A 26573-nucleotide genomic window follows, 5' to 3' on the forward strand; every position below is an offset into this window, starting at 1 on the left:
GAATGGGCTGATTGTAATGGTGGAGATTTAGACTCCCAATCAGAGAAAAGACAAACTCATTAAGAATTAAAGAATGGAAAAAAAATTAAAGAATGGGAGAGGAAAAGGTAAGAGTATGTGGTCAAAGAAGGAACTTTTAGATGTAAAGATCGATTTTTTAATGCATGCTATTAAACTAGTTTGTTATTATGAAAAATTTAAACCACTTTGGCAGGTAAACACCTTTATCAGGTATCCAGATCACTCTCCTAGTTCTGTCCAGTTGATGCTGCTTTCATCCTCCTCCAACAGGTTTTCCATATCTATCTTTTGTCATTTACCATACATTCCTCCAGACATTATCTTTGTTAAAAAGAAAAGGCCAAAGTGAAGGGCAAGCAGCATTTATTTGAGATCAAAAAAGAATAGCTATTTGGGAAGGGCTCATTCAGGCAGAAACCCAAACAGTGTTCTGATTAGGAGACAGAGGAAAAGAATATTTATGAGAAAGGAAAGGGGAACAATTACAACAATAGAAGGAAGGCATTTCAGTACACATAAACTAACGCAGTGACTGAATTCTAAACCATGTGTTTAATTTTCAGGCTGGTAGCCATCGGTTTAGTAGTCCTAACATCTGATTTCTTGTTATCTTTACAAACAGTTGTTTGGGACACAATGTTGTTTTGGGCCCAGTCCAAAGGTAATTCTGCCCTGTTTTAACCAATGTTCCAAAAGTTTGAGAAAGAAGACTTGCAAAGCAGTTCCTCTGGGATGGCAGCTCCGGCTCCCTTTTAAAGTGGCTCTATGTATAGTATTTTTTACATCTTCCATCTTTATTGAATCTCAAGATCTCTTACAAAAATGTATCCTTAGTTCTGACACTTCTAATCTTCAGTAAATTCATCTTTGTTATTATCTCTCTGTGGTTTAAAATGTTTATTAAAGGTTCAGTTTTATAATATCTAATCATAACACTGAATTTCAAAACTCTCTGGTACTTAACAAAGAAAATAATTAGTCTTGCAAATTTAAGTTATGAGATTAAAGCCTCTACAATCAACACATTGGTATATATATCATATATCATTTCATCTGAAACAATTCTTAAATCTTAACTATTCTGATAAAGCTTCCATATACAGCAAAATTAGATTAGGTTTTTAGATTTAAATAACAATGGTAGGACCCCATGTTGTCGATGAATAAAATAATCCAATTAGCCAACTTTGACAAGAAGAGGCCAGTTCAATATAATCTACATGTAACCGGTCAGTTGTAACTGCCCTGCTTTTAGTTAGCTACGATATTTGATTTGAGGGTAGAAGACAATGACATCCACTATTCCGCTGACTAGACTGGCTGACTTTCCGTAGCCTGCTGGTGTCTTTTCATAAGAAAAAATAATAGTATAATGTTGCCATTTGTAATATTATTATTACCATAACAATAATAACTACCATTTCTTGAATACTTACTGTAATTCAGTCACTAGGCTCTGTTACATAATTCACATATTTGCCTTAGAGATATATATAACTGCCCCACTTTATCGATTAAAAAAAGAAAGAAAAACTCTGAAAGTCAATCTACTCTTATAGAAGGAGCCTTCTTCAAACCATAGTATGTAATACGAATATCAAAAGTAAGCCGTGAATGAAACTTTTAAATTGATTTTAAATGCTTTAATACTCTCAAATGTAGCCTGGATCAAACTTTCAAGCATAATGTTTACTACTTAATAACTAATTAAAAACAAGCAATCTAACTTCTATTAGAAAGAAAGACTTTCTTCAGGGAAGAATGTGTTTCGGTTTTTCAAGAACATCAACAACATTTCATGAAAATGAAGTATCTATGGTAGATATGTTTCCATAACAACAAATTCACAGTATAACCATAGTACTAGATGTACCTATTATGGTAGAATCTTCAAACCATTTTTCCAATTATAAGATTTACATTCATGGTTTGGACATCAGTTTTATTCAATTAGCTTGCAGATAAACAAGACAATACCTACTTCTTTCCCTTGTTTTCTCTGTTATTTAAAATGTGTGTGAAATAGCTTTCTTCCTACACAACAGCCTCTTTACCCACATCTTTTTGAAGAGGAAATAAAATGGGAAAAGAAGTGGCAGAGAAGTGGGAAGGGAATGTGTTCTCCTTGCATAACTAAGTAAGGGAGCACAGGAAGTGGTGTATGCAAGAGAAGCATTTTCTCCTTAGATAAATGACCTCTCTGTCTTCGACCCCCCAAAAAAGAAAAACGGGTTTACCATTGAATTCCTGTTGACCACATCTTCCTGTGTTGTTCATCCATTTTAGAAAACATAAATTTTAGTTGTTATTTCTTTACATCCCTTTTTTTTTCATCTAATTCAGTTATTTTCAACTTTTGAACAGACCAAGCATTTAGAACTTAGAAAGATTTTGTTTAGAAAATAATAATCCATTAGCTTAAAATAAACAAGCACGAGTGCACTGCATTGATGTTTTTGAAAATAATACCTTTATATAATCCATCAACAGGGCCAGTGCCATTAGAGGTGGCTTTTGAGTGAGCATTTATATATTCATTTTTAAATCATTGTTGCGTACCTTCAGTGCAATACTTCTTCACTATCATATGAACCTGCAAACCTCTGATTGCTTATTCCGTGTTGATATTGCAATTGCAATGGTGGTGTTTAAACGTAATTATTAATATACATAGGCAAAACCATTAGTGCAGGTATATATGGTTTTCTCTATAGAGAAAAGCATGATACTAATAAATGTTATAATTCTATATTTTTGTTATGGCAACATAACTAAAGTGGATATTTCATTTTCTTGAAACAATTAGTTTTGAAAATTTAAAATACACTGAGATAGCCCTTTTTTCTACCAAGATTAGATTATTTACTTTTATTTTTAATTACCTATGAATTAGTAACATTATGCATCTTAAGTTTAAATCGGACTAATATTTTTGATTGATAGAGAATTTAAGATCAATTTAAAAGCACTGATTCATAGTTTACCTTTGATATTCTTATTATAAAAGACCATTGTGACTCAAAGTGATTGAAAGCAGGTATTTATTAAGTAACTCAAGACTTTAAGGGTAAAAATAATAAAATATTATTAATCTTTACTTCTAGAAAAAGAATAAGGAAACCAATTACTAAAATAATATGTATTTATTAGGAAATACTAAATCATAAATATTTTCTAATATACCACCCATATCTTCAGCTAAAGACTACTAAATCTGAGTAATTTTTATATTTTGATATCATTAATAAGAACTTAATAATGAATCAAGCTTAGTAAATAAAATTAAGTTCTCAGTAAAGACTATTTCTATTTTAAATTTATTTTCCACTTGACTTTCTGCCTTTTCTGAGCTCTCCCTCTATATAACTTAATTTCAAATCTTATTCACTTTTTTTTTTTTAATTTGTGAATCATCTATCTAATACTTTAAACTTTAGGGCATGAAATATAAAAAACAAAGTCTAGTTTCCTTCTCTTTCTAGGTAGTTAAATAGAATCAGAGATTCTTTTCTACTTTCTAAATCGAATTACTTTGAGAGGATTTTTTTAAAATAAAAATTTCCAGGACTTTTATAATCTAAAGCCACAGAAAAATAGTTTTATCTACTTTTAGTGTTTTAAATCCCCATACTGTATTTTTATGTTTGAATTTATCTTCATCTCCTTCTCCTCCAAAACTGCTTTAGCATTTTTAAAAACTTTCCTATGAAATATAGGTAAGAATTTTTTAGAAATTTTGCAGGATTATTGATATAATTGTAACCAGTTAGAGGTATTACATGATCACATCATTTATCTCTTAAGTTGATGTTCTGGAAAACCTTAATTAGAGAAAAACAAGATTTAAAAAATTAAGCAAAATATAAAAAGTATTCAGCTAAAAGTTGCTATACAGATTTTTCCTTAAGCTTTGAAATTTTGTGAGTCACCTCAAAATCTTATATTGTGTTTATGATAGATTTTTCAGTAAATGCAATATTGACATTTGTTTGGAGGAAATGAAGACTTGCTTAGTTATACTGAACTCCATTTGGGCAGTAATGGTACTGATATTCTTACTCACATATTACAATCTTCTTCTTTTTTTTTTTTTTTTGCAGTTTTACTAAAGGGAGGAAAAAAAGAGGAAGAGAAACCATTTAGAGACTGTGCAGATGTATATCAAGCTGGTTTTAATAAAAGTGGAATCTACACTATTTATATTAATAATATGCCAGAACCCAAAAAGGTAAAACCAGAAGTGTTTGTTTACAAGATGTAAAGCAGATCCTAGTTGAATTGCTGAATAATCAGATTGATTTGTGAGCTTGTTAAACCGAATATATATATGGCTGAGTGCTTTTCTCAAAAATACTGTGTTTCCTGGGCCTATAAAAGATGAAAACCTATTGTACAGACCTTCCCCAACTCCTCCACCTCCTATCCCTCTACAAAAAGTTTTCTATTTATTCTCTGTCTATTCTTGGGATTTCTGTTTGCTCATAAATGCTTGCCTTATACAGATTACATACCGAAGTCACATGTACTTCAAGTGCATGGAGAAGAGTTAGGAGCCATCTTCCAATGTCTTAAGGATCCAGATGGCACAGATCATCTACAGTCCAGATACTTTAGAGGTAAAGCTAGGGACTTATTTCCAGAATCACTGCTCCTTAGGGTGAGAGAAACATATTCTATATTAACTCATAGTCTTAAAAGTATTTGCTTTTTATATTAACCTAAAAGAATGGATTGGATGATAGGATTCATGAGTATATTGAACAGGATCCAAAGTAAATTTTAAAGTAAGAAAACACTATCTTCCTGTTGTCACATCTCTTTTATATACTCTTTCTCCCTATTTATTCATTAGATCATCCATCCATTCCTTCATTCAATATATATTAAGTGTAGGTCATTCATTTGTCAGTCACTGCCTAGGGACATAATACAGAAAAACAATTCTCAGTATAGCGGTGAAGACAGACAATTACACGGATAATTATAATGTACTGTAGAAGTGTAGTGATAGAGACAGTCTGTTGAAACAGGGTTTATGAAGAGCCTTTAGGAGAGCCCCGCTCTTCAACACACCAGAGCTTTAGCTAGGTGCCCCAGGTCCCAAGAGGACTGTCTGCCTTTCCAGTGCTTCATCCTCAAAGGATGGAACACCTTTCTCCTCTCTTTGCCCCCTTGAACTACCAGTCCCTTGTCTCTCTTTCCTCTGAGTACTGTGCAAATGCTCCTGGAAGGCCTTTCCTGATTCCCTCAAGCAAATTTGCATGACTTTCTCACTATCAAAGTTCTACAAGGTCAAGAATTCTACCTCTTCTTCTTTTTTTTTTTTTTAATTGAAGTAAAATTGATATATAACACTATATTAGTTTCAGGTAAAATAAACATAATAATTAGATATTTGTATACAGTATAAAGTTATCACCACAAAAGCTAGTTACCATCCATCACAATCCAGTTGACCCCCTTCACCCATTTTGCCCACTCCACCAACCCCCTTTCCCTCCGATAACCAGCAGTCTGTTTTGTCTTGTTTTGTTCGTTCATTTTTTTTTTTTTAGATTCCACAATTAGATGAAATCATAAGATATTTATCTTTGTCTGACTTACTTCACTTAGCATAATATCCTTAGGTCCATCCACATTGTTGCAAATGACAAGAATTCCTTCTTTTTTATGTCCAAACAGAAGTTCATTGCATGTACCTTTTTATCTTTGATTTCCTGGGACCCAACATAGTTTCTGACACATCATAGGTCCTTAGTAAATATGTGCTAGAATGAAGGAATGAATGAATGGATGAGTGAATGAATAGAAGTTTTGCTAATAACAATATTAACACCTCTATGTAGTATATAGTAAGTGAGCCTAACTAATTTAGTCCTCCTGATTATTAGTTTCCTTTGATTAGTGAGGGAAACTTGGAGACCAGCTTGTCAGCTGTCACACAGTTGTCAAGAGCGGGAGTCTGGACTCTACCAGCATCTTCTCTCTCCTGATTTCAATAAGGATTAGTGGTTTAAGTTAGCTCAGTGTTTTTTTTTTCCCATTGGGATAAAGTTTTATCCTAAAAAGAGGCCTTGCATGCAGTTCTGTAACAGGAAGGAGGGATGGAGAAAGCACGAGGTGAAAGAGGTGGCAGGCACAGTTCTGTACATTGCTACCTGGACCACCTGCCAGAGATGTTTGGTTTTACTTCTTTTTCTTTTTGGGCTTCTGTGCAAGATCCCACTGAATCAAGTTCCCCATGGCTTCAAAATAATAATAATAATAATAAAAGCTGTGTAGTTACAATGGCAGGTCTAGGAGTAAGAAGAAGAGGGTAACTTAGTGTAAGGAGGAGCATTTTGAATCCTTTGGATCATATGACATGAAGCCTTCCTACTCTGCTTGCTGATGTCTTAAAATCATACCTAAGCTTAAATTCAACTCATACACGTACACATACACGGCATATGAACACTCGCATACCCAGACACCATACACATAGCATATAAAGTGATCAGAAACTGTTCTGGGGGAGAGAAGTGGAGCTAACAAAAATATTCTCTGTAATTTATTTAAAGAACTGCCGAAGACCTGAAAGAAATCCTAAATTATTGTCAGTCCCACTATAATATAACTTGACTATAAAAATAAAGTAAACTAAAAACATTGAGTGACCCTCTTTTTAGACTCCTAATGATTCTATGATTCATATGAATCTAAAAATAAAATATTTTTCATGGACAATAGACTAGTAGTTACCAGAGGGTAGGGGGAAGGGGGGAGGGAAATGGGGTAATAGGGGTCAAATATGTGGTAACATTAAAGAATTAAAAATAAATAAATTAATTTAAAAATAAATAATAAATAAAATAAAAATAAAATATTTTTTAAAGTTTTCAGATTAACATGCGCACTTTTAGAATTTTTTTCACTCCATCACCAGTTCAATCATGTAGCCTTAGTGGTCATCACATGATCATTTCATGAACTTTAATTCATATAAAACCACAACTCTATTCTAGTTCAAAATGTTTTCAGATATAAATGACATACAGGTTATTTGCAGAACCACTTCTCCTATTAGGGTAGAAGAAAAATATCCTATCTTAGCTCATTATCTTGAATAACTCAGAAACTTGAATGCTAACTCATAAGCTTGAATAACTTTGCTTTTCATACTTACGTAAAAGAGTGGGTCCAGTTTACTGGTTCAATGGCTGACTCCTATGCTGGTGTCACCAGGATAGCACGATTTAAATTTACAGCTCTGCAAAATGATGAATTTTGCATATTATGGAGCTTTAGAGTTGTTCTTGAATAAACAAAATGTGAAACATTAAAATCACTAATGTAAAATATCTGCTAGATTAAAAAATGTCTGAGATTTGGGCCTAGGGAAAAATAGTAGCCTGAGTAGATTAGCAGTCGTATTAGTACAGGCCTGTAATAGGCAAATTTTATCCCTGCAGAAATGGCCCCAGGACCGTTCTCATGTCATCTGCTCAGGACTGTCATTAGACAGTTTTATTGCAAATAATAGCAGAGAATGGTGAGAGGAGGAGATAACTGAGCAGAAGAGAGAAAGGCTAAAGCCTCCTTCTTGACTTAGGTGTTCATTCTCTGGTTTAATCATTCCCCTCTATGGTGACGGACCCTCTCACAAGTGGTAGTGCTGTTCTACTATGGAGATGAATACTCTGGACTGATACACCTGCATGTCTTTGTAGGTAGCATATATTTTTTTAATCTCTTATTATATTCACACAGCTTGGCATTAGTAAAACTAAATATTGTGTGAATTTCCCCAGTGTAATTTAGAAGCTGATTAATACAATAGTTCAAATGTACTGAGCATTTAGTTTTCTAGGTCCTATTCTAAGTTCTTTAGATATACTCATTTGTTTACTCTTCATTAACTCCGTGAGATAGATACTCCTATTGTCCCTGTTTTAGAAAATTAATTTGCCCAAATTGCATGGTATATATTGAACACAAGCTCTGCAACAAAGAATCAACTCCAGACTGTAGCATCTTAAAAGGGGCTAAGTAGGATACTTATGTATATTAGCGATGACTGAAGTTGCACTACTTATAATTTTTAATATGAATTTATGTGAATGGCACAGGAAAGAGTTTATCAGAAAATTATGTAAAATATTCATGCTCTGATTATAAGCCATCTCATTCCCTTTCACTCTATAATCTCATTTTCTTCTCCCATTTGGTATAAATCTCTCAGTCCTATAAAGTCCTTGGAAAATGTGTCTTTAGGACCCTTGCCCTTTGTAGTTATAAAGTTTGGTGTTACTTTTAGATATTCTTAGCAAAAGCTTTGCTCATTGTAATGCTTGCAGAAGTTCTAGCAAGGGTAAGAAACTCAAAGCAAGTTTTTATAAAAGCAAAAGGAAACAAAAACTTCAAATACGTATGATATGGAAATGGGCCAATCAATAAAATTGGGCTACTTAGGCAACTGATGAAAATTATTAACAGAAACTATTCACCTTTTAGTCAGAGCGAGAGTTGCAAGCATACAGAATTGTTATTTAGTTACTGTTTTGACTGACATTATTCCATGCCAAGAAAGAATGTCTGCAAAAGTTAGAAAGTGCTGTCTTTTCAAATGTGATGAGAAGCCAATGGTGATCTTCTAGGACATTTAATTTTTCAAGTAGATAGAAACTAAGAATTAGATCATTTATATATTTACCTTTTACTTTTATATTATTAATGGCTTGTGGTTATTTTCCTCTCTGAACTCTCTTCAATAAATAGTAGTAGGAAATAGGATTTTTCCTTTCATTTCATAAGTTGCTAAAACCAAATGCACTATAGCCAGCTTAGTTTTATCCCAAAAAACAAAACATTAAATCGCTTCTCCTTATAAAATATTTAAAACCTGTTTCTGAATTCATAATTCCCCTAATTCTTGGGAAAGGACTATAACAAATGTGTTGAGCCTTTTTCATTTAAGGTAATGGAAAAATAATTAACACCCACAAGCCTAATCATTCCAACTTGTATGGAGCATAAAAACATAAGAACTATGTGAATCAAATTTCGCCTTTTGTTTGGGTTTAAATCTCTGTATTATGTTAAAAGGTATTTAATGCTTGAAAGCTTTGACCTTGCCTGGGACAGGAGCCAGTTCAATCTTTTCTTGGATAGAGTTAAGCTCAAGTCATATGATCAATAAATGCAACCGGCACAGTAAATGTAGCAGGGCCCTTGTCTACAGGAAGGACACCGCCAGATGGCACAGACCACACAATATTGGCAAATGACCTTTTCAAGTCCTTTCATGTCTCAAATCTTTTGAAAACAACCACCTATTTTCTTGAACTTCCTTCATCTGTTAAGCTTAGCCTTTTTATTTTTCTTCTGACTGGAAATTTTTTTCTGGAGTGAGTCCAATTTCTTAACTATATCTCTGTGTGTGTGTGTGTGTGTGTGTGTGTATGATAAAAAGTAGCATTTGCAAAGATTAGTACTGCCAGTATTATTAACAAGAAGCTGGTGATCATAATCATAAGGACAATTTATTGAATTTCTACATATTTTGGCTTTGTACATTCTATATCATTTATAATAAGTTATAAATAATAAATGATATGCAGTTATATATAACAGTAAACAATACTACAATATATGAAATATATACAAAGTATATAATGCATAACATAAATATATATTATCCCATATGTAACATTCATCCAAGAGATGAGAGTAATGGCAAAACCTATTATGTGCCAAACACTATACTAAAAACTCTATATACATTGACTCATTTAATCCTTGAAAAAATTCAAGAGATAGAGATCAGAGGTGAAATTAGAACATAAGTAATCTAGCACCCAAGTCCATGTCCCTAACCAAAATGCCATTCAGTTCTGTTGTGCCCGTATTTAACAAATGGCAGCTGTTATCATTGCTGTTATTATTGAGGGTCCTAATAAGAATTGTGGAGCATATGTGCAACCTCAAAACCTCTCTGCACCTCAGCTGCCAACACAATAATCTGCCTGGGTAACTTCTGTCTCCCATGTAGCTCTAACTCTGGTTCTTTATCTAAAAAAGGCTCTCAGTACATCTTAACGTTTTCAAGTTACTGAATACCTTTGTTTAAAAGAAAAGTTATTTTTTTATAAACTTTGTGAGTGATTTTAAAACTCTGCACAGAATTTTAATAACTTAATAATAATAAAAAAATTGTAAAGAATAGTTTTCTCTACACACTATGTTGATAAATGTAGTTATTTCTTTCCCTGAGCATGGAAGTGGACATTATAGGATTGTGAGTACAGTTTGGCAAAATTTCAGGCAATCAAGATATAAAAATGTGGAAAAAATTTTGGATTAACTAGTCAAGGCAGGGTAAAATTTAATTAAGAAATGGGTGACATAAGTTTCCCCTAGCAAAATGTTTCCTTGACATTTTCACTTACTCTTAAGTTTCACCAGTAAAGGTCCACCTTGGTCACTTGTCTTGAATCACCACCTATGCCCTCTTTAAACTGTACCATCTGGATTTTATTCTCATAGGAATCCTGCACTGTCTTTCCTCAAGGTCACTAATGGCTCCTCATTTTAAATTAAAGTATATATTTTCTTAATCTTTATTTGTCTGTCTTGACTACTTTGGAATATTTCATTAAGCCGATCACTTCCCCAACTCAAAATAGCATTCCATTAATCAAGTTTTTCTATTTGATCTTTCCCTCTTGCATCTCTATTTATTCAACAAATATTCATTTAGTATTGACTATAGGCTAGGCACTGCTCTAGGCATTGAAGACATCAGCAAATAAAATGAAGTCTCCGGCTACTTAAAGTTTTTTGATATATTTTATCTCCATCATTTGTTTTATCTCCCATTCTTGGGCCCTCCTCCCTTCCACAGACACACAGTGATTTCCACTTTTTTCTTTACTTCTTTAAATAATCCTTCTTCCAGTTATCAGCTACTATTTTTAAGCATATTACTCCCGATACAGTTTTGAATTAGGTATACCTAGGGTTCAAATCTTAGGTCCAGTACTTGTTATTAATAATAACCATCGGTAAGTTACTGAAATACTCTAAGCCTCCTTTTTTTTTCAATTTGTAAAATGGGGATAATAATCCTACCTACACCATATGGTCATTGTGAGATAAGTTAGAAAATGCATGTAAAGTGTTTAAATTATCTGGCACTTAACAAACATGCCATTCTTAATGGTTATTCTTTTCTTATTCCCTTATTTTCCTGTTCATGTTCTTATCTTTGGTCTGATAGATCATCTCCAATCGATAAACTTCCCCTTTTGGATGACTATGTTACCTCAAACTCTATATGTCCAAAACCATGATCCTTTTCTTTACTCATATGTTAGCTTTCTTCCTTAAATTTCTCATTTAGATCACTGTCTTTATCATTCTCAGGTTACTAGAGTTGAAAATTGTGGACTCCTACATCTCCTCAATCCCACAGGAGCAGTCACTATTGAAACTTATAGGCATTTTCAGGATGTATTGTATCCATCATATCTCCAGTTATAATCAGAATCAGTGCCCCAAAATGCTGTTGACTGAAAACTAAGTGAATGAACAAATTAGAATTAAGGAGGATGAAAGACTAGCTAAAGGTTATATTGAGGACAATGAACAGGTACAGAAGGGTCAAGGGATCAGTTGAGGGGGGAACTTTGAGGCAGAGAGGGGAATTTCACACTTATAATCTTGGAGGAGAGTCAATTCTTAGGGATTATGAAGATACCTGATGGGTGGCTGTTGTCCAATTAGAGAGAGAGTCAGCCCTCCGGCCGTTTTCCTATTTATATGCTCACTAATAGGCAGGGATCTTTTAGTTTCTTTCACTCTGAGGAAGTACACGGATAATTTGTCCTTTGACTGACAGTTCTTGCCATTGTTTTCATACCCTTTAGCTATCTGTGCTCCAAATTTGTGCCTCAGGGAAAACGCTTGAAGTTTTTTTCCTTTAGTCATAGTTTAGCTCTATGCTCACACAGTCTGCCTGCGTCATATCTACACCTTTAGCCAGCCTCAAAAATCATTTAGTAGTCAGGTGCCAGGGGAGCAGTGTTCCCCATAGCTGGGCCCTTGAATAATCAAGCCGTCAGATTCATGCTGCATCAATTATAGTGATTGCTCTCCAAAAATAATCGCATTACAGATATGTTTCTCTCCTTCAGTGGACTCTGGGGGAAAAAGAATAAATTTCTAAATAAATACTATTGTATGTAGAATAATTGAAATAAGCATAAGTCTTTGAGAGATTTGGATAACTTTTCCACATGGGAAAGAAATGCTTGTTGCCGTCAGAAGAAATACGGTATGTCATGTTCTCTTCTTATTGTTCATGATGAAAATTCATGCAAAAAAAATGTGTTCTTCATATGCCAAAGACCAAATTTTGCCTCTAATGTAACACTGAACCATCAAGAATGATTATTGTAGTATGTAAGTATATAAAAGTTAATATGCAATGAAATATGTAATAGCTAAATATGAATGAGTTTTTAAAAATTGTTTTTCCAAAACCTTTATTATTATCATATTGCCATTTCAATTAATTACAGATTTTAAAATTCCAAATCTTATGTTTTGGAAACTTTAATAGCATTTAAAAAAAATTGAACATATACAAGTGCGTATTACCATTTAAAACAGATTTTTAAAAAATTTTATAGTCTGAGACAGGCAATTTTCAGCTGACTGATTAAAATGTTTAAAAGTAATTTATACATCTTTGATGGAACTTAATCAGGAACTCAAATGTAAGAAAAATAACCAATAAGATATCTAAATTAACATTTTTCAGCATAGTAATTTTCATTCTTTTTATCTATAGGCCTTTCCATCCTATTTCTATTTTAAAACATGTCTAATACATGTTTCTTTAAAATAGACATAATTTTTACGATTTTACTTTTCCTTTTCTGTCAGGTATTTTGCAATATGGATCTTAGTGGGGGAGGTTGGACTGTAATACAACATCGTGAAGATGGAAGTGTGGATTTCCAAAGAGGTTGGAAAGAATATAAAATGGTAAGATGGAAGAATTTAGTAGTTGTTGATGTTTTATCATAAGGTTGTCTTCACCACACTGTGATAAACGCTTACATTTTTAGGTGTTTTTCAGTTACTTAAAAATAAAATGATAAATTAGTGACATTATTTTCATTAAACATAAAGCACTCATAAATCATTTTCAGTAAATTTTTTCCATGTGTGCATTAGAAAGAAAAATGTATTGCTGAAATTCTTTGGTGCACTGTTATGTATTGTCTGGATTTGTTCCTGGTGGAATGAGGGTGGGGGAAGCTAGAACTCAGACCCAGGCTGGGTACATGAGCCAGGACAAGAGAGGCATACAGGGCTGTGGTTGTGGAACAGGACAGCTACTACCAATGGCCTCAGCGACATGGCTGGCAAATCATTGCTGGCTGTTGACTGAGAGCTCCTCCATGTGGCTGGGTTGGGCTTCTCTCAGTACAGTTATCCGGGGCCATCAGACTTCTTATGTGGCAGTTGTCATCTCTCAAGCACAAAAATAGAAGCTTCCAGGACTTTTAAAGACCCAGAAATAGCATGATTTCACTTTCACTGCATTTGTTGTTGTTGTTGTTGTTGTTGTTGTTGTTATTGTCATTAATGATAGGGCTAGTTCAGATTCAAAGTAAGAGAAGTACGCAAGGGTGTGAACTGTGAGCCATGGGTCACTGAGGTCTCCAGAGTAAGATTAGACATCACTATCATCATGGCCATGCTTGTAGCTAACCTTTTCAGCGACTAACATGTGCCAGCCCTATACACAAATTCTTATGTAATCTTCTATATCAATCCTGTAATGAATGATAGCTAGTACTGTCTTCATTTTAAGAAGAGAATGAACAAGTTGGGAGATAAACTTTTCCAAGATAATATAGTAGCTGGTTGAAATGATTCATAATCCAGTAATCACATAACAAATGCCTAACAATATTAAGTATTAAAATCTGTTGACAGAATATTGAGGCACAGGAATAGAAGAGGATTTCTACTTATGGACTAATTCTCATTTTTCACATCTAAATCTTCTGAGTCATTCTTCTCTTGACAATTTTCTGATAACTTCCTCTCTCAGAAAGTAAAGAAAAAGGTAAAGAGAAATGCTCTACTAACCTAAGTTCTATCTTGATATTCTTGTAAGTAATGTAAAAACTATAGTTGGTCAACATCACAGTTCACCCATTAGTAGGTTCGTAGCTTGTCGAATGGCAGTAAACAAAGAGTTTTAATAAATATAGGGAAGTCTCTAGTGGTGTTTCTGCATCTACAACATTTTTATTGAACACTCTAAAAGTAGGTTAATGAAGTTTGGAGTTACACAAAGTTAGAAACTTGATGTCTTCAATAAACAAACCCAAGATGGAAAGGTAGGCTGAACCCAACAAAATAGAATTCTACAGAGATAAATGTTAAGTCAGACCAAAAATACACAAAATTAACTGTGAGAATATGGGATAAATGTCACTAATTAGCTTAAGAACCTAGTATTTGAAAGATGGCGAGATTTACTTGGTTATAAGCTTATTTTATGTCGTTGAGTACTAAAAAACAAAGACCTATCTACACAGTCTACATCAATAGTAGTCTTTAGTTGCAAAAAAAAAAAAAAGCAGAATCATTGGTGTCTGTCATGGTCTGCTTATATCAAGAATATACTTTCAATTCTGGAGGTTTTCCAACATGGGAACTTATCTCAGAGGATACAAACAGCATGGGAGGAATCTGGAAACCTTATCTGGAGCAGGTGAATAGTCAAGTGTCTAACCTGGAAAAAAAAGAATTAGGTGTACATCGGTCTGATAGCTATTTTTTTTTAATTTATTCATTTAAATTAGTTTCAAGTATACAGTACATTGGTTAGACATCTATAGAGTTCATAAAACAATCCCCCCAATTCCTCCCTCCCTCCCCTGGCCATCTACCTAGCCATCGTATTAATGCTAACTGCATTCCCTATGCCATGCTCCCCGTCCCCATGACCAATTATCAACTACTAATTTTAATTAACTGGATGGAGGTGTGTAATACTGGAGCCTGCTACTCAAAGTATGGTCTAGGGACCACTAGCTATAACGTTGTCTGAGAGTTACTAGAAATGCAGACTCTCAAGCTCCACCCCAGACCTCCTGAATTAGAATCTGCATTTTAACATTGCTCTAAAGAAGGAATCTCCATGATGAATGGAGGAACATTACAGAGAGGCAAAATTTAACTAAGTATGAACAAAACTCTCTAATGATTCTTTCTAACTTGAAGTGGTGAGGACCCATCTTCAGTGGAAATGCCAGTAGAAGGTAAATAGTCATGTTTCAGGATTGTTATGGAGAATTGGAGTGTTGGTTTGATTCTGAGGTCTCTTTCTGCCAATGTGATTCTAAGAACATTTGGGGGGAAAGGACACATAAGTTCTAAAAGAAGACCTTGCATTCTGTCTGTATTAACATTTTGAGTCTTCACTCTGTCATTTACAAAAGAAGTAATTTTGGGCAAATCATTTAATCCATACCTTAATTTTCTCACTCAGTGAAAGGGGACATTAATAATAATGCCTCACCTGCTTTACAGAAATGTTATGAGAATTAGATATAGCATTTGGCACACAGAATTTTCAATAAATAGTATTTATTATTATTACCCAAAATTAAAACATCAAAGACTGCAAAATTTTTCTTAACTCTGCCAAAAATATGATTTCACAAACCATCTTAATTCATGATTATTTTCATCACGAAAATGGGATGTGAAGAAGTCATCTGAGTATCAGACTATAGCTATAGATTTAGGCAAATCTGTAATACATTATTATTGACATTCATTATAATTGGAAAATGAATATAAAGTTGTCATCATGGCGACTTTCCAAAATAGTGAATTAGTAACTGTAAGCATCTGTTGCCTTCACAAACGAGGCATGTTAAGTAAGAGAGGCTGACATTTATTTACGTCTTATAAATATTTACTAAATACATATGTGTATAATGCATTTTTATTATTGGAATGAAACTGAATTATTCTTTAATGAAGTTTCTTTAATGATGCTTTTATGAAGTTTCTCCTCCCCCTTTTTAGATAGGTTATCATGTTTTGTTCAAACTAGAATAATTTATCAGCTCAGTGGCAATTCTGCATCATCAGAAAATGAGATAAGCTCCAAAATTCTGAAACATTTTGGCAAAAATGAGTCCAATGACTTTTTTATTTTAATTAAAAGAATTCATCATATGTTACAACTTGGTTAACTTTCACCAAAACACATGGTAGAAAGTGTTTCAGTTTCCTCCAGAGCTTTTCTTTCACCTAAAGACAAAATAACATGACGACGAAGAATGGATGTAGACTCCTTCTGCCAGTTCTTATCAATCACACCCATTTCTGCTCCCTGCATCAGAAGAACGGGCCGCTGGGCTGTGCATCCTTTGGGAAAACAAGAACTTGCCATGCACCACTTCCTCCTCAATCTTCACTAATCTAATATAATATAACCTAAGACGCTTCACTTCTTTCTCAGTCATGGAGTGTAGAAATAAAGTTTCATCCTGCCTTCTTTTCTGCCTTACCTCTCCCCTTTCCTTCATACTGGTTGATGACTAAGGATTGCCTTTTGCCTTATAAGGTTTCCAGGGAAAAAAAAGTTAAAATTATCAATACGTGAAATTACAAATATATATTATGTATTATAATTATTATTTTTAAACATCTCAACATGAGAGACTTGCTACTTATTTGATTCTTAATATTGGCTTTAAGCCTTCGAAAGTCTTTTACCTGAGCTTTGTTTTCACTTAAACTTCCTTATGAGGAGATGCAGCAAAATCTGGTTTATGGATTTGTAAAGATGTTTACAGAGAGCTCTAGAGTGGGCCTGTTTAATGAGGCACTTAGGGAACTATATTAACCTCTTCAAACCATGAGGATACCATTTAGTGGCCTCCAGCAGTAACTTATCAGCAGTACTTTTACATATAAAGCCCAATCAAGCTAGGAGTCCAAATAGTACCCTAGTGGCCTAACTTTATAGAAGGTAGTGTGACTAATGCCTGGAGACAACCTGGCTTTGTATTGTAAACAATTACCCCCATAAACGGAGCTTCCTATTGACACACATACTTCAGTCTGAGCACCAAACTGTCTGAGAGTTCTTTATTTCTGGAAAGAAATTAAGACCACATTTTCATCTGTATTCTAACATCTTCACGTTAAAAAGGGAAATATATAAGGAATTTAAAATGTGGAAAGAAATTATTCTTTTGATATTTCTTGGGCTGAGTGTCTAAGCAGTTAAAGGAGATGCAAGACCGAATTGTGAATTAAAGAGCCCTTGGGAGCAACAGCACAGTAACCTTGACTTCTTATCTGTTTTCTTTAATTATTTATATGAAAAGAGATGAAACCCATAGCACACATGGATTGTGTCTAGTTCTGAATGTGTTTAGCTATAAAAAGTCAACACTTCCTATGAACGTTATCAGACAAAACAGATAAAATATCAGAGGCAATTATTTTATTAACTTGGAAAAATACAAACCACAACTGAATATTTCTGCAGGTTTTAGCAAAAACATATGAATATTGGTCTTTCCTCTGTGGTTTTAAGGCGAATTTTAGTTTAGGTTAAATTCCAGCATTAGTTTAGGTTAAATTCCAGTGTCTTTTTTGTCTTTTATTAAAGAGCAGAAGGAGAAATAAAATCAATTAACATGGATCCGAATTACAGTATAAAAATCTTTCATATGATTGTGATTGACATAACAAAATATAGTAGTTTTCATGAAAGGATGTAGTATAACATCCTTATATTTTATATATGAAAAGGGGGGAATTCTATTTTTATTATTATTGTTTATTAGTTCAATAAGAACTTGCTGCTTTTTCACTATCAGCACTGAATTTTGTATAAGCTTTTATTTTTATTTTTATGCATGTTACAGGCTATTTGTAGTAAAATATAGATCTATGGTAAGTTTTATATATGCAATAATGTGAAAACCTATTTTTTAATGTGCATGGCCATCTCTATGTTTCAGAATTTTTTTTCAAGGACAGTCCCATGATACATAATCAAAACTTGCCTCCTAATATGGAGCCGAATATGAAGATGAGGTTTTATGCCTGTGTGTTTCCTGTGTACCACTTAGATAACTTGATCTGGTTAATATGTTCTTTCTAATTTGCTCTCGGAGTAGCTATTTCACATCATGTTTATATGATTCTTCACTTTTGGTATACAGCACACTCACCAGTGGAAGCTTTGAAACATACAGATCTCTAAACCCACTCAGACATACTGAGTCAGAACCTCCATGCAGAAAACCAAGACATCTATATTTTGGAAAAGCTCCACAGCTGTTTCTGATATGCATTCCTGGTTGAAAGCAACTGTCAGAACTATCAATTTATTACTATGGGTTTAAGATCTCAAAAATTACCTCTTTTGTAGATCCTAAAACTTACAAAATATAAAGAGAAAGGGATTTTAAAAAATAGGACAGAGGGAAAGTTGAACGAAACAGCTTCCCTTTAGCACTCAGAAGCAGAAGTAAGGATAAGAAGGTAGTCAACACTTTGCTTTATATCAGAGTTTAGCTCTAATTGCAACTAGTTGGTTTTAATTTCTTATTCAATAATTAACTTCTTGGATTAAAATGACGGTACTCATTTGTATAAATCAACACTCAACTTGTCATAAGAATACATTAGTTCCCAGCATCTCGAAGCCTTTTAAATAATTGTTTCAGTATCCCCTTATTAATTTCCAGGCTAAGACAAGACCTCAGATTATTTTTGCTCCCTTTCTCATACAGAGTAGAATGAAATCTACTTACCTTCAAATAGCTCACAGTCTTGTGGGAGAGAGGCAAGTAAACAAAAAATTACTACATATGATGATTTATCTTCTAACAATAAGAACAAGTAGATTTTTAAGTGCTTCTCATGTATCAACACTGAGCTAAATGCTTTAAGTATCTTATCTCATTTCTTTCTCAAACACTCTATATGGAACACAACATTTTTTATATATGTTTTGCAGAAGGAAACTGAGGCTCAGAAATAATGTCAGGGGGTGCAAATGTGTGGCAGGAAGGCTTCAAACTGGAACTGAGACAGGAGTAGAAGTAGAAGTTATAATCAAAGCCAAGCCTTTGTTATTAGGCATCGGGTTCATGGTCTGTCTGAAAAACTATCCAATAGACAGTTTACTAATGTGAGAACCCATTTTTCCCATCTTTCGTTTATTTTTCATCATCGTGAGGAAACAGTTGTTTCTGCATCACTGACTTTTAGCTATTAGAGAGTTTCCTCCCTCTGATGTCTCTCTAACAGCCATTTTGATTCATTGTAGCCCAGCATTTTGCTCCCGCAATAGAGCATGTGTAGATAGTTTTTCCGGGAAGGTGCATAAAATAGAATTTTGGTTTCTCAAAGTAAATGTTGTTACTTCCTTTTTAGTTGCTTCTTTCTCTATTTTCAGTTGGAAAAAGCGAACTGTTTAGAAAGGGATGTTAATCTATCTCACTTAGGAGGAGGTACAAGCCTGCATGCCAGGACAGGGATGGGGGCTTGTAGGGATGACACTAATGCTCGTCCGTTTCTGGCTGGTGATATCTGCACTTTCCCCTGGGGAAACTGGAGAGCTTCATCCATGCAACGCTTTCAACAGCATGGAAATATGTGACCTAAAACTTAACACTTCATCATTCCCAGCCTTCTTATTCACAGTCACTATAATTGCCGAATCCTTTCTAACCGACTACAGAGAAGAGAGAATTGTTAAGTGGCTAGAGGGAGACTGTGACATGTCTGAGCCGAGAATAAATGCGAGGAAAATCCTAGCTGTCTTCTTTTTCTTCCCAATGGCTGCTGCAACTGAGAATGTGCTAATTCTTTGACTTCAGTCCCCTATAACTTTCTGTTTTGTTTATTCACTGGAAAAGGTAAGCTTTGCTTTTTCCCTGCTATGTAGCACCAACTGCCATAAGAATGTGTAAAATTCTTAGTACATCCTAAATTGTTCTACTATTTCCTGCCACTGTGGAACTTTTGCAAAGTGTGATTTGTGCATCTTAGGAACAGAGAAGGAGCCACTGGGGTACTTACTGTCTTCAGTGTGGCCTATATCTTTGCTCTGAGCTACAGTAGATGGTCTTCAGGGAGCGTATACCCAGTGCAATCTGGACAAAGAGTGTTCAGTTAATCAAAAACTAAGTTAATTGGAGAATAATTTTAAAAATGTGCCTACATATACTGATATATTTTATTTTAACTTAAATGTAAAAATATACATCCACTTACCCATTTTTTTTTTTAAATGTAAGGCCAAACCCTGGAATTCTGGGTCAGTGGTTCTTTCAAAAAACTTTCCCGTAATGAAATGCATCAAATTTCTAGCTTTTGTTTTTGTTTTGTTTTTTTTTAAACTAGAGCAAGTAAGACACATGCAGAGCAATGTAAGTTAAAAATCCTCTAATGTTTTATCATTTGTCCTAGTCTTTTAGAGTTGTCACAACAACACATAATTCAAAAGCTTTTTTTATAGTGATTAACTTTCATTGAGCAAACCTAAATATTTAAATTAGGTTTTATAAAAAGGATGAAACAAAAAACCTCTTTCCCCACTATTTATGAAACATTATAAATCTTATCATTATAATAGCAGAACTGGCATAAACAGATTTGAAACTAAACACGATTGGCTTTGGTAAATAACTCAATTGGCAGGGACAAGTAGTAGTACACAGATACATTTAATGCTTTTAGTACACCCTGGGCATCAATATATTTTAATGAAGGAATGGAGAACACTAATTCATATGGTAAGTTGGTTAAAGGAGAATACATCTGTAGCTATAATTCTATATAGTCGATATATATTAAATTTGAAAGGAAAAGTTTTTTAAATTCTAATAATCTGTCTTGAGAAAATAAGGATTGCTGTGATTATTTCGCTGCTTTCCTCATATGTCCTCTTAATGTAGAGAAAACCTTTATGAATGAATACTTCTATTAACCAGAATGTTTCTTTCTGAAACATCAGAGTATCTCCTGTTATTACTGGAGGTTGTGTCTTGCAAAATTAATGTGCACAAAACAGATTGGGAGCTTGCTCCAATGAAGATTCATTGGGTTGGCTCTCAGATATTTTAATTCATGTGGAGCCAGGATTTTTTTTTTCCAATCAGAGCTCCAGTGATTATGAGCACTTTAAGAAATACTTAAAGCTGGGTTCTTTAAGAAACGCTTCCCTGAAACTCAACCAAATTACCTACAAGTATTACGTTCTAAGGTTACTTCTCTGTCATTACAAATTGCTATAGTTTTCATTTTCTTTCTTCCTTCCTTTCCTTCCTTCCTTCCTTCCTTCCTTCCTTCCTTCCCTTCCTTCCTTCCTTCCCTTCTTCCTTCCTTCCTTCCTTCCTTCTTCCTTCCTTCTTTTTTCTTTGAACTTCAACAGAACATATGGAATTCCCAGTATATGCCAGCATTCCACTAGTCTTTGAGGATTCACAAATACAGCACAGTTCTCTCCTCAAGGAGCTCATAGTCTGGTCAGTAAGACAAACATGTAGATCGAGAATTACCTCGAACTTCAAGCATTACCGAGAATCCTTCTGTGAGGCAGTTGTGAATATACAAAATCTAGGATGCCAGCAGTTTCTTAGAGTTCTTTATTTTCCTGTCACTAACATCTCCGATGTTAAGAATTGGCTTTCTTTGGGATACAACTTTTTTTTTTCTCCCACAAAGAAACTATTTTGAACACTTAACAACCATGACTGGAGTTGCCCTAACGCGAACAATAGAGCAGTATTGAGATTCAGGTGCAGAGCAGCCAACTAGGTTCACTCACTAGGTCTTCTGCCTTGAAATGCAAATCCATGCCGGTGAAGCATTTACATGATTATAGTTCTGGATTTACAGGTTTGCTAATTGGTATTTAAAAATGAGAATGTTATGAACATAGAGAATGTTATGAACATCTATCTTTTCAAATTAGTGTTTTGGATTTCTTTGGATAAATATACAGAAATGGAATTGCTGGGTCATATGGTAGTTTTATATTTAATTTTTTGAGGAATCTCCATATTGTTTTCCATAGTGGCTGCACTAATTTACAATCCCACAAACAGTGCATGATGGTTCCCTTTTCTCCACATCCTTACCAATTCTTGTTGTTTGTTGATTTATTGAAGAAGGCCATCACATTGCAGTTTTAATTTGCATTTCCCTGATGATTAGTGATATTGAGCTTCTTCTCTTTTTTTTTTTTGTATGTCTATTAGCCATCTGTATGTCCTCTTTGCAGAAATGTCTATTCAGATCTTCTGCCCGTTTCTTAATTTTTCTTGAGATTATTAAGTTGTATGAGTCCCTTATATACGTTGGATATTTAAGCCCCTATCAGATATATTATTGGCAAATATCTTCTGAAATAAATCAGACAGAGAAAGACAAATACCACATGATTTCGTTTATATGTGGCATCTAAAAAATAAAATAGATGGACAAACAAAACAGAAACAAGCTACGGATACAGAGAACAAATTGATAGTCGCCAAATAGGAGGGGTGAAAAAGGGGAAGGGGGTTAAGAAGTAGAAATTGCCAGTTATAAAAAGAGTCATGAGGAAGTAAAGTACAGCATAGGGAATATATTCAATAATGTTGTAATAATTATATATGCTATCAGATGGGTACTCGACTTATCGGGTTCATCGCTTAGTAAGGTATATAAATGTCTAATCACTATGAAACTAAACACCTGAAACTAATATAATATTGTAATGTCAATTGTAATTAAAAAGTAAATTTTTTAAAAATGAAAATGTTAAAGCTAGAAAAGCCAAAGAGCTAATAATCTGTTTAAGTTATTATCTGAGCATAATTTGACTTCTAAATAATAATGGAAACACAAACAATAATATCATTAAGTAATTTGCCCGATACTATGCTGATACTATTCATTGGAAAATATTTAAATTATATTCAAAATATTTCATTACCTAGAATTTTACAAAAAATTTCAAAAGCTACCTGTGATAGAGGAATGTTCGCTGGTTAAAGCTGTTGATCAGATTCACTTATCCAAAAACATTTCATCTACACAGATGTGAAAATCAGGTTTTACTGTAATGAGAATTAGATGTGAGCCTCAATGCAGGGAGACACAGCAGAAAAATATTGAGAAAATAATTGAAAAAAAGTATATAAAAATAGGAAGGAAATACCTTTACTTTTAAAAATGTTTTATTATTATTTAGAACATAGTTTAATATTGAACATGAAAAGAATTTATCTCTGAAGTAACAGCTGCATCTCTGTCTTCTTTCACAGGGTTTTGGAAACCCTTCTGGTGAATATTGGCTGGGGAATGAGTTTATTTTCGCCATAACTAGTCAGAGGCAGTACACACTGAGAATCGAGTTAATGGACTGGGAAGGAAACCGAGCCTATTCACAATATGACAGATTCCACATAGGAAATGAAAAACAAAACTACAGGTAAGTCCTCCTTCCATGTAGTGCTCAACTACCTTGGGCCTAGGCACGTAATAGTTTTAGTGGAAAAGTTTATAAAAAAGAAATGACGAAAGCCAGCCTTCAAATTGAAAATCAGTTTGTCTAGACCTTTTAGAAAGAGATATAAAATACCCTGTAAAGACTTCTTAAAAGCTTTAAATATCAATTATTACAGACAGATTGACTTGATGTTGGCTCAAAGTCCAGAAGATAGGGAATTACGTCAAACACAAAATTATCGTTGCTGCTGTTGGATTTTTATTATTGTTATTATTATGAAGAAATAGTGGATTCATACATATAAAGCCGATGACAGACAATTGACTCAAACTCAGTGGCTTGAAATAAGTACTCCTATCAAAATATTTCCTACTTATACTTACTTTATTTGCCTTTCTTAAATTATTATTTTCCACATTATCTTGAAGGTAATAAAAGATGGGTAAAATTCTACATTTTTGAATGATTGACATAAAAGTTAAGGTGAGGCATAATTTAGAACGTTTTGGTAAATAATGTAAAAGACATAAATAAATCCAAATAATGGCAACAGTATAAACAAAACATCATTGCAGATGTAAAAATAGACACTCTCTTTACTTAATTGTAAACATCTCTGATTTTTTTTCAATGAGCAGCTTACGTTAAAAATGGCTAAGCAAGTAATATGGCGTGGTAAATTCATTTCACGCTTACTGTGTTATTCCTGTGTTCCAGGAACTCTACTGTGCACTAGTGATTTTGCAGGCAGTGATGAGATCTCTGGTCCCTGAGACCTCACAGTCCAGTTTTGTTGCTAACTAGGCCACTAAACATCTGGTTGGCATTCCATGAGAATAGGAAATACATTTTAGTTACTTTTATATCACTACCTGTTGATGCAATACCTGGCGCATAGCAGGTCTTACTAACTGTGTGTGCCTCAGTTTCATAATCAGTAAATTATAGTGGCAATAATTTTAAACTCTCAATAGTGTGGCTACTCTATATCGGTAATGGAAACACAATTGTGTGCATTAAAAGATTAGCACATTGCTGCAAGGAAAATGCGGTGACAGTAACAAAAGCCTTCTGGTTTTTCTTTTTTTCCAACCTGTGTGGCCATCTCCTCATAGTCAACTGTTTTGGCTGCTTATTTGTCTTTTTGATATATACCAGTCTTTAGGACTTTAAATCTACAACTTTTTCATGAACACATTCCATTTTATTTTAGTGGGTTATGTATGGGATTGGATCCTTGGAGACATAATAATCATTTTCTTAACAAACAGTGATGATGTCACCACAACAGAGAATGAGAAATAGATCTAAAGAGTTCATAGTCTCATGGGGTGGGGGTGGGGGCATGAGGTTGTACATAATGGCAACTCAAGAAACCAAAGAAGAGACATTTATAAAATGCAATGGAGTGTAAGAAGAAATGTTTCCAAGGAGGTCAATATTTTGAGAGTTTTATAACAAGAAAAACCACTGTAAAACATCAGGGGTACTCTTATGTAAATGTTTTGACCTGAAACTTGAAACTATATGAAACTTGGCTAATATCAGACAGCCTGACAATAGGACTAGCAAATAATTAGTCTAGTCTTTTTCTAGGCTCCTGAAGAATTTTCCTTGGTTTCTTTCCAAAATGTCCCTCAGTTCTTGTGTGTGTGTGTGTGTGTATGTGTGTGCACGCGTGTGCCCGCACGCATGCATGCATGTGTTTGCGAGGGTAGAATGGTATTAAGGGGACAAAGAGTGTTTGGGCAGGTTTAGGAGGATTGCGGGCATCTGAGGTAGACTTCAGGGTGCGTGATATAAATATCGTTCTGGCATCTATGTAAGGAAGGAGCGCTTGCTCCGCCACCGTGGTGCCCACTGCTCTCACTGAGCATTTCCTGTTCCTTCAACATCTGTGTAACTCTGATCTTCACCCATATGATGCAGATCTGTTATCAAAAGGTAAGTCTCCCAGCTAGAGTGGGCATATACCCTTCGATCCCATTTTTCTTTCTTGAGAGTACTTTGAACCTTGATAATCAGAACTGTAAATCCAGAAGGAACTTAATAATTTAATTCTAAACCTCTGGCTTTAATGAAAACAAAGCTGAGGTCCAGAAATAGGCAATATTTAGCCCAAGGAGGGAGAAAGACTTAAATAGAGAATGTTTGATTCCTACCTGGTTCGGTGTGGTTTCTACTCAATAATGCTGCTGCAATAATGGTAGTGACTCTGGGCCTCTTCCCTGCCAAGATCCAGAAGAAAATAGTTCTGTCATCATCGCCTTCTCATGCAGTTAAGTATTAAGACTCATGTTGGCATCGAATGGGAAATTAGAACTCATTAAAACATGATGCTTAGTGAAAGCTTAGTTAAAATAATCATACTATGAAATGGTGTTATTCACTCTTTCAAAGAAAAGCAAACAGAAGCTTGGAAAGGGAAGCTACCCTGGTGACTTCCCCCTCCACCTGTGTCATCACTCGCTCATGCCAGGTCTGATTCAGTAGCGCCGCACGCGGCTCGCAGTTACAACTCCAGATGTCCCGCTTTGCCTCCGTGTGCTTCTCCTCCACTCACTGCTCTTCCCTCTTAATTAGGATGCCTCGTTGTGATACATTGTTAAAAGTATTAATGCTGACATTCGTATAGTATTTTATAATCTATGAAATGATTTTTAACACTTTAATCATTTAGTCCTGACAGTGACTTTTTCAGGTAGGTATTATTAGACACATTTTAAAGATTAAGAAACTGAGACTTTGATCAACTGACCTGCTCAAATCCAACTAAATTCCAACTAAAATCAAAACTATGGGATTCATGCTAGATTTTTGTTTTATACTTTTTCTTCTTTCAAGTCATATTCAGAAGTTCTTTGAGAGTTTTATTTTTAATATTCTATCTTAACAGAAATTGCATTTTAAAACTCTTGCTATAGCTGTGCCATATGTATAAAACTAATTTTAAAAATCTTTCTCATGCTCTAGACACCTATTGATTAAAAGTAAGTGTTGTGGATGG

At 34.2% G+C, this 26573-nt stretch overlaps 1 protein-coding gene across 4 annotated transcripts in view; it reads left to right on the top strand.

Moving 5' to 3' along the window:
• ANGPT1 (angiopoietin 1) overlaps nucleotides 1-26573 on the top strand; it is a 228567-nt gene that overhangs the window by 168792 nt on the left and 33202 nt on the right. For all 4 annotated transcript variants that reach the window (XM_039853714.1, XM_039853716.1, XM_039853715.1 and 1 more), the window contains exons 5-7: nucleotides 4122-4249; nucleotides 12949-13050; nucleotides 23382-23548. In XM_039853714.1, coding sequence (XP_039709648.1) covers nucleotides 4122-4249; nucleotides 12949-13050; nucleotides 23382-23548 — 397 coding nt within the window. The remainder of the gene's footprint in view (nucleotides 1-4121; nucleotides 4250-12948; nucleotides 13051-23381; nucleotides 23549-26573) is intronic.

Source organism: Pteropus medius, unplaced genomic scaffold (genome assembly GCF_902729225.1).
Source record: "Pteropus medius unplaced genomic scaffold, Ma_sr-lr_union100, whole genome shotgun sequence".
Taxonomy (NCBI): domain Eukaryota; kingdom Metazoa; phylum Chordata; class Mammalia; order Chiroptera; family Pteropodidae; genus Pteropus; species Pteropus medius.